Source organism: Pelmatolapia mariae, linkage group LG20 (assembly GCF_036321145.2).
Source record: "Pelmatolapia mariae isolate MD_Pm_ZW linkage group LG20, Pm_UMD_F_2, whole genome shotgun sequence".
Lineage (NCBI taxonomy): Eukaryota > Metazoa > Chordata > Actinopteri > Cichliformes > Cichlidae > Pelmatolapia > Pelmatolapia mariae.
In genome coordinates this window covers 31,409,437-31,423,348 of record NC_086244.1, presented here as the reverse complement: position 1 = coordinate 31,423,348, position 13,912 = coordinate 31,409,437, and the positions used below count along the sequence as shown (strand labels likewise).

Here is a 13,912-nt window from a genome sequence, read left to right as displayed (position 1 = left end):
TTTTTACAAGCTGGTCGACGGCTGAAGTGAATGATCAAAAACATAGTTCGGTCACGTTAAACGATGCAAGCAAAAGAACATGTAAATATTTTGGCAAATATTTGAGTTATTAACACGCATACGTGGATTTTTGCTAATGTTGGTTTCAGTCATGTATGGCGCCGCTGCTGGCAGCGTGACCCAGCAGTCCCCGTGTTTACAAGATCTGATGGTGAGCGGCAGCTCGGCACACAGCTTTACAGCTTTAAAGGTCTGACCAGAATTTGACCCCTAAGAGCAATAGACCATTTGTAGATTTGGAGGAAAAAATGACAGCTGTCACTCCAGAAACCATGCGGGTACATGAGTGTATTTGGTTTCACAGTAAAGCATCTGATACACCATTTGTTAAGATGAAATGTTGAACAAGATTAACACGTTCTTAAGGAGGTAAATATCAGCGTGCTATGTTCAGAAACCAGAATACATACACAAACAAGACTTCGGGCGTATATGAGTAGAATTATAAAAACAGAATGCAAGGACATGTTATTGACTGTACATTTTTAACTATATCACCTACAACTGCCATCACCAACTTCACAGCCAAGTCAGAGAGGCACTTCACAGTTTACACTGATATAATCACAGTAGTACTGTAATAATCCTGCTGCAAAGCTGCTACTGTATATTTACAGTACTCGATACCGTATTTCCACAACGACATGGCAACTTGTTTAACCTGTTATATAAACCAGTGAAGCTAAACTTATATCTACAGACAAAAAAACAAATGAATACTTTGATCATGACTACTGTATAATCCTCATAATAAACGACTATATCGTGCACACAGAGCCATAGCTGACTGACTGACTGAAGTTAGTCAAAGGTACTGCATCAGTGCATCATTAGCAAATCAGTGTGGACATTTAGTACATTTACAGCTATGATCATTGCTGCAATAACTAGTAGGCAGTGTTTCGCACCCAGCTATGCCACCTTCACTGTTTTATCACTGCGAGTAGCACGGCTGGTATTACTTTTCAACATTTTTTTCTCCTTCTCTGGTCAAAGATTTTTTTAATCCTTTTTTTTGGTCTTTAAGGAGAAACATGCTGCATAGAATCATCAGTAGCACCGTATGACAAAAAGATAAAAACAAATGAAGAAAACATGTCAAGTGTGCCCTGATAACTGATGTTAAAAAGCAAAACACTGAACTAGAATTGTTACTATCTAGCCTGTTAAGAGTAAGAAATGTTTTTTAAAAAATATATGAATTTCTTCTTCTAGTCTTTTTTCTTTCTTTTTTTTTCATTATTCCCTGTTTTAACTCAGTGCTGGACTCCATGATTATTATCCGTTGCTATATTAAAAAAACATGTTCATCAGGATCTACTTTCTATAAAAACAGGATCAGTGAGCAACAACGCTAAGTCTTGATATAGACACACAAAGATGGTGTTTTGTGCAGGTACAATATGCTAAAACCTTTAAAAAAATACAAAGAAAAAGAAGTTTTGTGTTTATCCAGCCTCATGTGTTCTTCATTTCTCTACAAATAAATGAAATAAAGGCTCTTCTTGTTACATTTTAAGGAAACTCCAACTGCATAACTTGTTCGTGTATATCCTAAACACGGGACCCCCCAGGCAAGACGTTTTACATATTTCGAACTTGAACTTATTTCGAACAGTGTCTCCATTGCAGACTTGCCCTTTCTGCTACATACTCGCTTCACTGCAGCGGTCAAACATGACCGATGTCATGTGGAATTCCTGCTGTGTTACACTTATCTTTGTGAAAAAACTTTTAAAAATAATGAACAAGATTTCTGCGATAAAAAATCATTTAAACAGTTAGCTGCGATTCATCTGTCCGGATGTCACAGAAAGCTGTCCTCGGTGCCGACAAAGGAGAACCCGTTAAAGGCGTTGCTGGAGCTGGTGCTGGGATTGAACTCTGGGGTCTGACTCACTGAGTTAGGAACCATTTCTCTGGTGAACTCAGGATCAATATGTTGAGTGTCAGCTGGGCCCCTCTGAAAGATGAAACAATTTTAAGTGTAAATAAGGATGACTGCTATTATATGCATTATATACAACACATGACAAGGTGTCCTAAATGTAAAACTAATATACAGCGATGCACATGCCCATTTGTCTAACTTAAGTCTAACTAGTGAACACTGATCTAGAGAAACTTCTTAAAGCTGGTGTTAAAACCAAGTTTAAATAGTCAGTTTATAAAAGATTAAATGATGCATATGAGTAAATTCAGATCAGCTTACTCGTTGACATCAATATACTGAAAAAGCCTAGAAGCACAATAAATGATCCTTATTTTCATTAAAGATATAAAGTATAATACATTTCTATTTCATATGTAAAGTGATTGAGAAGCAAAGCCAACCAGTCTTTGCAACAAGTAAAAGAGTTTAAGCTACATAATGACTAAGAATGTAAAAGGTCAGAGGGATTTCCTTGCATTAATCTTTAGCTAGATAATAACATAAGACGGGATAAAGAGATTCACAAAAAAATGCAGCGGGACAGATCTGAGAGGGTTTTACTGGCTGATCGCTCTGAAACATTTGTGGTGAGTGGAAAGAAAAGAGAACACCAGCTAAGGTAAATGGAGATAAGTGGTTAATAAAGTCACATATGACGAGGCAGGCACAGAGAAAAGACACGAGCAGGCGGAGCAGCAACTCACCACATTAGGGTTGTAAGGAGGAGTGATTCTCTTGTGGTAAAGGTCGTCCCAGTTGATCGGAGTGAAAAAGGTGTGGTTCTTTATTTCTAACTATAAATAAAAGAAAGAAAAAACTGCACATGCTTAACTTTTTCATGCCTTTCATAAAAACAAAATCACACATATAGTGAATCATGTAGAACAACGCCAATAGCTGCTACATGCAAGGTAAATGTTATCAGAGGGCTTGGGTGTGGAGCTCTCTTTAAAAGAAATCCAAAACTCTTAAATAAAGACTACACCCAGCTTTTATTTGCGCCAACATTTATTGCAGTTATCCCTATTCTAAGACTAGGCTTATATCCTGTCTGGGAAAGCATCTGTTTTAATATGGAGCAAAGACTGAAAGACTTACAAAGTCTGCGATGGCTCCCAGGCGTCTGTGCTGGTCTTTCTGGAGAAGACCCATCAGCAGAGAGCAGGCGGCCTCAGACTTTCCTGGAGGCAGCATCAGCGGCTTGTGAAGGATCCCATCGTACATTTCACCGATATCACGGCTGTAGAAAGGAGGCTGAACAGAAGGGATGCAATAAATATCATTCATATGTAACATATCAAGTTATCCAAGGTTTCTTTTTAAGGGAAATGGAAAAAAAATGTTAGCAGTTTCTACCAGGAAGTCATCATGCCTGCGTGCCCAGTAAATGACAAGGGGAAAAGAATTCCTCATAAAATGTAAAAATTCAATCAGTCTGTGTCTTTAAGAGGTTTAACAAAACACACCTTGTCCATACAAACTTCTAGGAGAGGCAAAACCTTTCTTTGACCATTTACGACAAGGTCTACTAAAAACTGAGGTCAAATTTGGATCCACATATAGGAGGATGGTTTTAACTATGCTCTAGTTTTTCTGTGAGTACCACAAAAATAATGTCTTACTTTTGCGGAAGACTACTTCTTGGTAAAAAATTAACAACGGTACAGTACTGCCAAAACTCATAATCCATAAACCCTAAACAAATACACATACCAGGCTGAAGAGCATCTCATAGAGCACAGCTCCCAGACACCACCAGTCCACCGTCCTGTCATACGGTTCCTTACGAAGAATCTCTGGCGCCAAATACTTTAGACACATGATAGAGAACAAAAAATGAAACGATGCAAACTTTGGGTTATCAGGGAACATTTGCTTCCTACAAACTATTGTTCACCCATAGTCTGCATGCTTGTGTTTATATAATGCAATCTTCTTTATCTGATCCATCTGTTTAACTGTTCGCTAATGCAAAGATCTTATCAGCCCACCAGTAACTCTTTGCCTTTAGGCATGTAGATATGGTCCACACGACCTGCTCACATTCAAACAGAGCACCAGAATGGGGAAGAAAGGTGATTTAAATGGCTTGACATGGTTGTTGGTGCCAGACAGGCTGATCTTTCAGAAACTGCTGATCTGCTGGGATTTTCATGCTAAACATCCAATGAGCTGCAGCTCTCTGGGTGAAAATGCTGTGTTGATGCTGGAGGTCAGAGGAAGGCTACGGTGAGTCCAATAACCGCTTGTTACCAGCAAATTACGCAAAAGAGCATCTCTGAACACACAACATATTCAAGCTGACGGGTTACAGTAGCAGAAGACCACACATGCTCCTGTTAGTAAAACTGAGCCTACACAGAAAAATGGCTCTTCATTTTTTTTTTTTGCGACAAATTGATTTGGATTGTAAACTACATGAAAACATGAATCCATCCTGCCTTGTATCAGTGGTTCAGGCTGTTGGTGGTATAATGGTGTGGGGGATATTTTACTGGCACACCTTACACACCTTAGCAGCAACTGAGCATCGTTTAAATAGCACAGCCTGCCTGAGGATTGCTGCCCACCATGTCCATCCCTTTATGACCGCGTGTGTAATCATCTTCTGATGGCTGCCTCCAACAAGATAGCAAGCCATGTGTCAGAGTTCAAATAATCTCAAACTGGTTTCTTGAACATGACAATGAGTTCACTCTACTCAAATGGCCTCCACAGACACCAGATCTCAGACCAGTAGAGCGCTTTTGGGATGTGGTGGAACAGGAAGATTCATGGATCATGGATGTGGAGCCGACAGATCAGCAGCAGCTATGTGATCAAGTCATGTCAATAAAGACCAAAGTCAGGCTGCAGGTTTAGCTCAGTGTGTTGAGTAGGCGATCACATCACAGCCACACAGCTGAGAGCGATTGGCCTTTGTCCGACCCGCGGCCCTTTGCCGCATGCCACCCCCTCTTTCTGTGCCCCTGCTTTCCTGTCCTTTCTTCACTGTGTCTATCAAATAAAGCTGAAAAAAGCCAAAAATAAAATATAAAAAAAGACCAAGCAATGTAAGTAATGTTTCCAGCACCATGATGAATGCATGCCATGGAGATTTAAGCCAGTTCTGAGGGCAGAAAAAGGTGTCTAGCCCAACAATAGCAATGTGTAACTAATAAAGTGGCCAGTGAATGTAAATTTAAAATATGCTTCTTAAACGTTTACTGAAAATGTTTTTACTCACTTCTGGAGTGCCACAGAAAGTCGAGGTGGTTGCCTCCGGCTCCACGCCCTCCTTGCACAGCCCAAAATCTGTCAGCACCACATGGCCCTGCGCACACAAAACAGTGAGTGACAAACACAAATAAAGCCTTTTTCCCCTTTAAAGTGTTAAAGCAAATGGGCTGATCCTGACTCACCTGAGAGTCTAAAAGTATATTTTCTGGCTTCAGATCTCTACAATGAACAAGAACAAATCAGACCGTCAGCACAAAAATATATTATTACTTTGTATATTCAATTTTTGATAAATGATAGGTTTCAATAAACGTTCGAGCGTCTCTTTAACCTGTAAACAATGTTGAGAGAGTGGAGGTAGCCGATGGCGCTTGCTACCTCAGCCGTGTAGAATCTCGCTCTGGGCTCTGAGAAACACCGCTCTCTCTGCAAGTGGAAGAACAACTACACAAAGAGAAAGACAGGCGGAATGAAGAAAATAAAATTATATTAAAAATTTCAATGTATTGAGGGATGAGACACACAAAGTCTCGGGAAAAAGCTCGGTATAAAAAAGGTTTGACTTGCTTTGCTTTTTGAGCGCTGCAACAGCAAACAAGAGGAATACAACAATATGACATCAACTATGTCTCAAACCAGTTTCAGTTTAGGCTCCATCATTACAAATGTGGACAAATTTGCACAATAGGTAAAATAAAAACCATCTGATCAGTACATGCTACATGCTACGATTTTAGATAAGACATTTTCTAATCGGTGGGCTTTTGTTTCAGTGTTTCTTGTTGAGTTAGACGGGAAGGTTCATTCTTGTAACTGTAGGCTGAATATGATAACACTATAAAACTAGCAAGAACTGAAAGCTTGTGGAAAACATCTGTTGTACTGCACTTTGTCTAATTTTTACTGTTTTAACAAGAAAAAAGCGAGTTTGTAGCAGTTACACAAAAGAGAACAAAAATAAGCTAGAAGTAGATTGTTTGTGATGACAGCAGTACTTCGTACACTGATGATGCTTGTTACAGTAAACACATAAATCTAATTGCTTCCTGTCACCCAGGAAGTTACTAATATATCCTGTACAAGTGGAAACAGTTTGTGTCATAAGTGTACTGAACAGACTTTGGAATCTGACCGCTATACGGGCTGCAAGGCATCGGTCTTGTTGACAGTGACCTTATTTATTACAGAGAGCATCTAATGCCATTGCAGTTTAACTTAGCACCTTTAATTGAGACAGTCCAACAAATCATGAAGCTACAGTCTACAATCTTTAATGTTAAATTCAGCTCATTTAAGAGACAACTCAAAACATTTTTATTAAAAAAAAAAGATCTAGGTACTTTTTTAAAAAAATCTCTGAAAACTCTAATATTTACTACGCTCCAAGCCACTTTCTGACAAACTCTAATGAACTATGTAAGTGGAAACGATTTATTTATGTATGTTAGCACGTGTACCTCTCCGCCATTTACATAGTCCAGGACAAAGTAGAGCTTCTCTACAGTCTGAAACGAGTAGTGAAGCCGAACCAGAAACGGGTGTTTGAGGCTCTTCAGCAGCACGTTTCTCTCTGCCATGATGTTCTTTTGCTAAAGAGGGAAAAGGAGAAAAAGAAGTTCTTGGAAGTTCAGTTTTTTGCTTTTTTCTTTTTTTTTGTTTAGTTTTTTTGCTTTTCTGCTCCATGTTTTTTGACAAAAAGGCCTTAAATCGTTTTATTTCACTATAAAATTTGAAATGCACGTACGAACATAAAAAAATATTGTTTACAAGTCGCAGAATATATTTGCAGTGATGATGCATAAATAATACATAGAAAAAGGAAAATAAAGGAAACATGTTTAATGCACATCCTGTGTAATTTATAAAAATGGCTGTAATTCATAAACAGTTAATGTAAAGGTTTTGAAAACCAGAGAGTTTGCACTTTAATCACATTTTGATAGTCCAAATTAAAATCCAATGTGATGATGTAGATACTAAAAAAAAAGTATGAATAATGTGATTGTTTTTGCCCTGGAGTTACTGGGCTCACATGCTTCTGGACCAAAAGAAGCACATCAATGACTTCTTTTCATGCTGCTAACTTCATACCTCTGAAGTCTAGTTTGATTTTCACATGAGTGAAATCAGCTGAAATACGTGTAGTTTTTTTTTTTTTTAATTACTCATTAAACATTATTTTAACCCCTTTTTAAAGTAGTTAAAACAGTGATGTGCAAGTTATCTTTCACACTATGAAAAGCTTATTTTATCACATTATTTTATTTCATTTAATGTCACTTTATGACAAAATCTTCACACTTGATGGGTGAAAGGGGTGACTGAGGAAGAAGGTTGCCTGCGAGCGTGGCCAGTAATAACAATCAGTTTGTCTAATCAGCAATTATGCTGTCTAACAAACACCTGGCCTGGCTTTTTTTTCTGGAGGCAATAAAATCTGTCCTTTGTACAGAGCTGTAGATTAGATAAGCCTGAGACCCTGTTGCTAGGCAAAAACTCTAACAACTATCAAAGATCCTCACTATCACCGAGGGAACCCTTGGACAGTTATTTTCCATCGTCACCTCCTTATCCTGACACAATTCCAAAATGCATTTCAACTAAACGCAGATTACCTTTAAAACATATTAACACAGTGACAGCAGAACCCACCTCTTTTTTCTTCAGGATGATTTTCTTTTGCAGGACTTTGACAGCGTAGAATTTGCTGTCGGCTTTATGCTTGGCAAGCAGGACCTGTATGGAGGTTCACTTGTTAGTGCCTTGTTTAGCAAACAGTCTGCACCACCATCTCAGCATTCTGCTTTCAGGATATTACATGAAAGTAGCGCACGCAGCACAGATATGTCATCTGTGGAACCAGATGATACCGAGAAATCTGATAAGTTTGTTGATACAAAGAGCAAAAAGACCTGAGGTGGACACGAAGCCACAAAAACGCCTATTTTTTAAGATCTTTAGGAGTTGAATGTCCATATTTATTATGTTCCACTGGACGACGCTCAGGAGACCGTAAGAGGCCTCAGTGGATTGTACAGTTAATGATTCATGAAGAAAGGAGCACATTTTGATTAGACAGTAGTCAGCAGGTAGACTCTCACTGACCCCCGCTGCAATGTCAGCAACTGCACGCTATGCGCTCTCTCTCCTTCTTTCTAACTCCCTCTCACTTGTCTCACAAGGTCAGCACAGTAAAATCCTTATTCATTTGCATTAATACCATTAATACCTTCAACTGGATTTGTTATTTATTAATAAAAAAGGAAAAAATTTACTCGAGGAGCCGCTGCTGTGGAACAAGTGAACTGAAGGAGGTAGAACAAGGAAATGACCGAGAGGAAAAAAGCCAGGAGATGTATTAAACAGCAGAAAGATGGATCTATAAATAAGTAATTGTTTCAGTGTTACCTTTCCAAAGGTCCCTTTGCCAATGACAGCCAAGAAGTCAAAGTCAGTGGGCCTGGCACTGAAACAACAAAGTAATGTATTAAAATTACATAATAACTTCTGAGATACTTTATTTCTAACAGGATATAAATCGTGGATATAATGCTGGTAAGAGTTTCTCCTCATAGAGCAACACCTCCTTAATAAAATACAGACTGTAGATAATTAAAGTTTCTGTTTGAGGTGCTTCGATCTGACATTAAGAAAGTTAATGGGGAGGCGGAGCTACATGCTGGTTAGTGAGTTACTGACTTTGGGTTTGCTGAAGGTCCCAGGTTAACATCATCTTGAGGAGAGGAAGGTGGTGACCGCAGCTGGAAAAAAAAAAAGATTGATTCAACTGATTTATAAATAGGCTTCAGTAGCAGGAAAAGGATACATGTCACGATGTATTCGATTATCGAATGAAAAATACAGAAACTAAGGAGTTCGCAGTAAAACCTCGACAAGGTAAGTTCATGTCTAGCACCTTTGAAACACCAGAGCCATTCAAAGAACTTTAGAAGATCAAATTAAAACCAAAAAGATGAAACAAAGAGAAGAAAAGGCAGAAATGATCCCAGTAGTGATACTAAAAATAACAACAGCAAACACAATGATGGCACAACTACCTGCTGGTTAAAAGCAATCATGAATAAAGCTGTTTTTAGCATCTTTAAAAAAAAAAAAAAAAAAAAAGATGATCTGAGCTCCAGGGCTAGCTTGTTGTGTGCACCATAACAGCTAAATGCACAATCATCCTGCTTAGTTTAAGATCTGTGCACTGCACTAGCTGACCGGATCTACTGGGTTTGTATCCATTAAACATCTCAGATATGTATTTAGGGCCCCAAGCCTTTTAATGATTTATAAACAACCAGTAATACTTGTAATTCAGTTCTATATGTTACTGGAAGCCAGTGCAGGGAGCTGAAAATAGGTGTGGGCAATTTACAATTTTCAGGAGCTCAGGAGCAAAGCTGCTCAAACGTTTTTTAAGGAAACTTGTGGGATGTATCTAGAGAGCAGTTATTACAAAAAAGTTTTGTAATCCATCCAAATTCCTCTGCTTATCCAACTTAGGTTGAGAGGCGGGGTACATCCTCGACAGGTTGCTAGTCTGTCGCAGGGCTAAGACTGAGAGATAGACGACTGCCCACACTCATATTCACACCTACGGGTAGATTTTTCACAACTTAACCTAACCCCCACTAACTGCATGTCTTTGGACTTTGGGAGGAAGCTGGAGTAATTGAAGAGAACCCACACAGACACAAGGAGAACGTGCAACACTCCACACAGAGATGCTGGATTCAAACCCATAGGCCCTCTTGCAGTGAGGCAACAGTGCTAACCACTGTGCTGCCAGAGTTCATTAAATTACTGCTAATTACTGAGTATAATACATATTTTCTCTGATATGAATTTTTTTCTTGAAAAAACTTATTGCACTTTTTGGTTGAGACTAACTCTTGAAGTGGCAGTGCTGGAGGGCTTGTTAGTTTGTCTACAGCAGCAAACAGTCTGAGTATTTGAGGTGTTTTGATTAATAATGTTAGTAAAGTAGGATTAACTCAAAGATGTAGATACAGACACTGATTAAAAATGTCATCATCAGTCTGAAGACTGGTTCTGCTCAGCTTTCTCTTTTGATCTGCTACCATTATAACATTTTTCCACAGTGCTTTCTGTTTACCAGAAACAGTGTTAACCTTGACAGGTGCAATGTTGTCAAGAACCCTGAGAATGTTAGTTACTGCTTGAGCTGGTCATCTACAGACTCTGCTATTGCACTACTATTACATCATACCAATGGTTTGCATAAATAAAGTACTAGTGTTTTCATTGAAATTCCTCTTTCTAATAGTTTTGAATGTAGCTTGGCGAACTGGGGTGACCATCAAAGAAAACACAAAAATGGTCAGACAGGACTACATCCAAAACATTATGATCAGAGTCGTAACGGAGCTGATCTTAAGCCCAGACGCTACACTGAAATACCAGAAAAATGTAAAAGGATCAAGATATGTTCAACATTATGCACCACCATTTAGTAAAGAAGAGGAAATATCATTCTCTGTAAGCCGTATGTTTGATCTGGTGAAGATTTCATGCCCTTCCTGATGCAACCCTCCCCAGTTACCCAGGCTTGGGACCAGCACTGGGAGTGCTGTGGCTTGTGGACCCCTGGACAGAATTAACAATGAGTAGATCGGAAGGAAAGCTCAGGTTCAGTGGTGTGAAAACAAAGTTAGAGAGGCAAGGCTGACTCTGGACATGTGCATAAGAGGGATAGTGGATATATCAGATTAAGGATGCTGCAAGTGGAGCTGATGAGCAGGAGGAAAAGAGGAAGACCACAGAGGAGGCTCATGCGTGCATTGAGGAAGGACATGCAGAGGGTTGGTGAGACAGGGGAGGATGCTAGGGATGGGGTGAGACTGCGGTAAAGGGAGCAGCTGAAAGTTATAGTAAAGAGGAAGATTGACACTTGGGTCTTGCGCTCTTTTAAATAGCAGTCTATTCGAGTCTGATCTATTCAGATTTAAATTATGTGGATTAGGATTTTGTGAAAATCTACTCTGGAAATTAAAAATCCAGAACCAGAGGAAAAGACACACGTGAGGTTTGCCTCATTTAAACAGGGAAACCCATCAAATTTTAAGAGCAACACAACAAATACATAGATTTGTCTCGTCCTAAGTGGTCACATCAAACGAATGGCACTGCTAGAGATCATGTGCTGAATCTCTAATATATTGATTCAGTGTGACCTGATTAAAAGCCAAAGACACTCCAGATGTCGATGTCAGTTCACTCACAGGACACCTGCTAAACAAAGCAGGACTGGACCGCAGGCGTGTTTCCCTTTCACCCAACAGAGTAAAATAAAAGCATCATAATAAAATTACACTCACATTACAGTGTGCCATGGTTACTATACTGCACTCCCATCAGTGTTTGACAGACCTGCTAGGAGAGGAGAAATATTCACATTCAGTGGGCTCAGCAGCTTTTGTAGGGGTAAAACATATTCAACATTTATAGGTCAAAAAAATCTCCTCATCTGCTCTGACTCAGAGGAACATGGTCATCTAACTTCCGTCTGCGCAGGTGTTAACTCACCTCATGTGACGACAGCCTGAGGATCAAGAGGAGCTGGTAGTTCTGGTTTGTACTGAAGAGGATGCTGGAACAACAGAAAGACCATGATGGGCCTCGTGTTTGTGTAGTGTGTGTCTGTGTGTGCTTGCATTACTAATGTTATGAAGGGAACACATTTTTACAGTGTTAGGAGACGCCAAAATAAAATCTGTGAATTTTACTCTTAACATTAGGGCGAGAGTTATGTTTCGTAAACTAGAGGTTATGGCAAGTTTTCAGAAAGTTATTGAAAGTCGGTGCGATGTCCTCTAAAGTGATGGAAACATGACCCTGTGTGCGTGTGTGCGTGTGCGTGTGTGTGTGTGTGTGTGCGTGTAGTGTGTCGGTGAACATGTTTATATGCTAAATATTGTTGTGTCTTTTTTCATATCTGTCAAAACATGCGGGATGACCAAGATCTCTCTCACTCACACACACACACACACACACACACACACACACACACACACACACACGCACATCCATCTAAACACACACACACACATATAAAACAAAAGTCCCATTGATTTGAGGTCATGCTTTTCCTAGGAACCCTAGGCCTGTTTATCTATTTATAGGCAAATGAGGTGCTGAATGTCACATTACATTTGTGCAGATGCATTTATTGTAGTTTGTTTATAATAATATTTTGAGGCCAGTTAGTAACCGAATCCGTGCAGTTTCACACCCAAAAAATAAAGATTTTATGCTACATTAAATAATCTACAACTAATGAAGAACTCTCATAGACACAGACTGTCACTTACATAATGCCTTTCTAGTCAGTTTGAGCACTAAAAAAGCTTCTTACCACAAGTCTTCAAACTTGATCACACACATTCACACGGTGCTTTTACTAACATTAACGCACTCGAACACTTCGACATGCAGACTGGACGAGCCGGAGTTCAACCCAAAAGTTTTCTAATTGGCCTGATCCACATCCAGCTCAAAATTTTAGCTGTTAAAAAGTGTCCAGTTTGCCAAATTTTAACTTTAAGAGTGTGTTTCCACATTAAGATTGATATGAAGAAAGCACTCTATTGTTCATTTAAATGTAACCCAAAACAAAGTGAATAAATAGACTGCAGTTTGGCTATAACAGCGAACTTAATGCATAATTTAATAATGACACATTTGGTAAGGACGTGACAGGAGGTTAAAATGACGCACATTGACAGTTATGATAACCTCTTAATCTGCCACTAAAGCTACACTCAGCAAAACTACAACTCTGTTCAGAGATTATTCCTCAAAGCAAACCAGAAACTAACTCACAAAAAGATTCGTGTTCGCAAAATTAAAAGCTGGATAGAAAACTGAATCATAAAAGTATAAAAACCTATTACAGAGCCTTCTTAGAAAACTGACTTTCCTTTAAAGAAGGGAAAAGCTCAGCTACAAGTCAGTGATCTGAGTGAGAGTTGGGACTAAAGACAACATGTAGAGACTTCCTAACGGGGCTATCAGTACAGTATCATCAGTAACCCTGATCGATCACACAGATCACATATGGACGTGTCTAAATATCCAGCAGGCTGAGGTTGTTGGCAAGTTTTACAAGCAGACCTGTCCAATAATGATGAGCACCACAGTGACGCTCCACACTATCTGTGCACCTGTTATTATTACCCCCGATATAGAAAATGACCCGAGGAACACGGAAATGAATAAATCACGCAGAAGAGGTCAGAAATGATCAGCTCACCTGTGTGAAGGATGAGGTGATCCGTGCTCTGCGCGCTTCACACTGACAGGACTCCAAACAGAGCGCAGTCACAGTGGCAGCTTGAGGCTGATCTCAGGTCAGCGCGTCTGCTTTTCACACGTCATGAGGGGACGTGGGCAGGACTCCACAGAGTGAATCATTGATGAAATGTTAGCGAGCTTAAAATAACAAGGCGGTGCAAGGGCGCAAACTTTCAGCGACCCTGCGTGCATGTGCGCGTGTGCAAATAGCAGAATTTCCGGAAATTGCTGTGTGGTTTCAAAACAAGGTAAGTAAGATATAAAGTAATGTAAGCCTGATATTTTTTTTTTTAACTTCCAAAGTTATTTGTCAAGAAAAAAGGTGAAACAGTGGTCACATTGTTATAGATACTTCATGTATGTGGTTACATGAGTACATGA

At 39.4% G+C, this 13,912-nt stretch overlaps 1 protein-coding gene across 2 annotated transcripts; it reads right to left on the bottom strand.

Moving 5' to 3' along the window:
* Window positions 1-314: 314 nt before the first annotated feature.
* Window positions 315-13,605, bottom strand: sgk2a (serum/glucocorticoid regulated kinase 2a). 2 transcript variants are annotated; one of them, XM_063465177.1, is made up of 14 exons: window positions 13,491-13,605; window positions 11,765-11,828; window positions 11,557-11,611; window positions 8,912-8,973; window positions 8,621-8,678; window positions 7,865-7,948; window positions 6,670-6,801; window positions 5,544-5,656; window positions 5,395-5,431; window positions 5,220-5,306; window positions 3,707-3,802; window positions 3,092-3,247; window positions 2,698-2,787; window positions 315-2,023 (listed from the first exon to the last, which is right to left on the bottom strand). In XM_063465177.1, the coding sequence occupies exons 3-14, from the start codon at window positions 11,569-11,571 to the stop codon at window positions 1,868-1,870; spliced, it is 1,086 nt and encodes a 361-aa protein (XP_063321247.1). In that variant the 5' UTR covers window positions 11,572-11,611; window positions 11,765-11,828; window positions 13,491-13,605; the 3' UTR covers window positions 315-1,867. The 2 variants fall into 2 exon arrangements, with proteins under 2 accessions (XP_063321247.1, XP_063321248.1); XM_063465178.1 differs by having other exon boundaries at window positions 11,557-11,608.
* Between the last annotated feature and the right edge of the window lie 307 nt (window positions 13,606-13,912).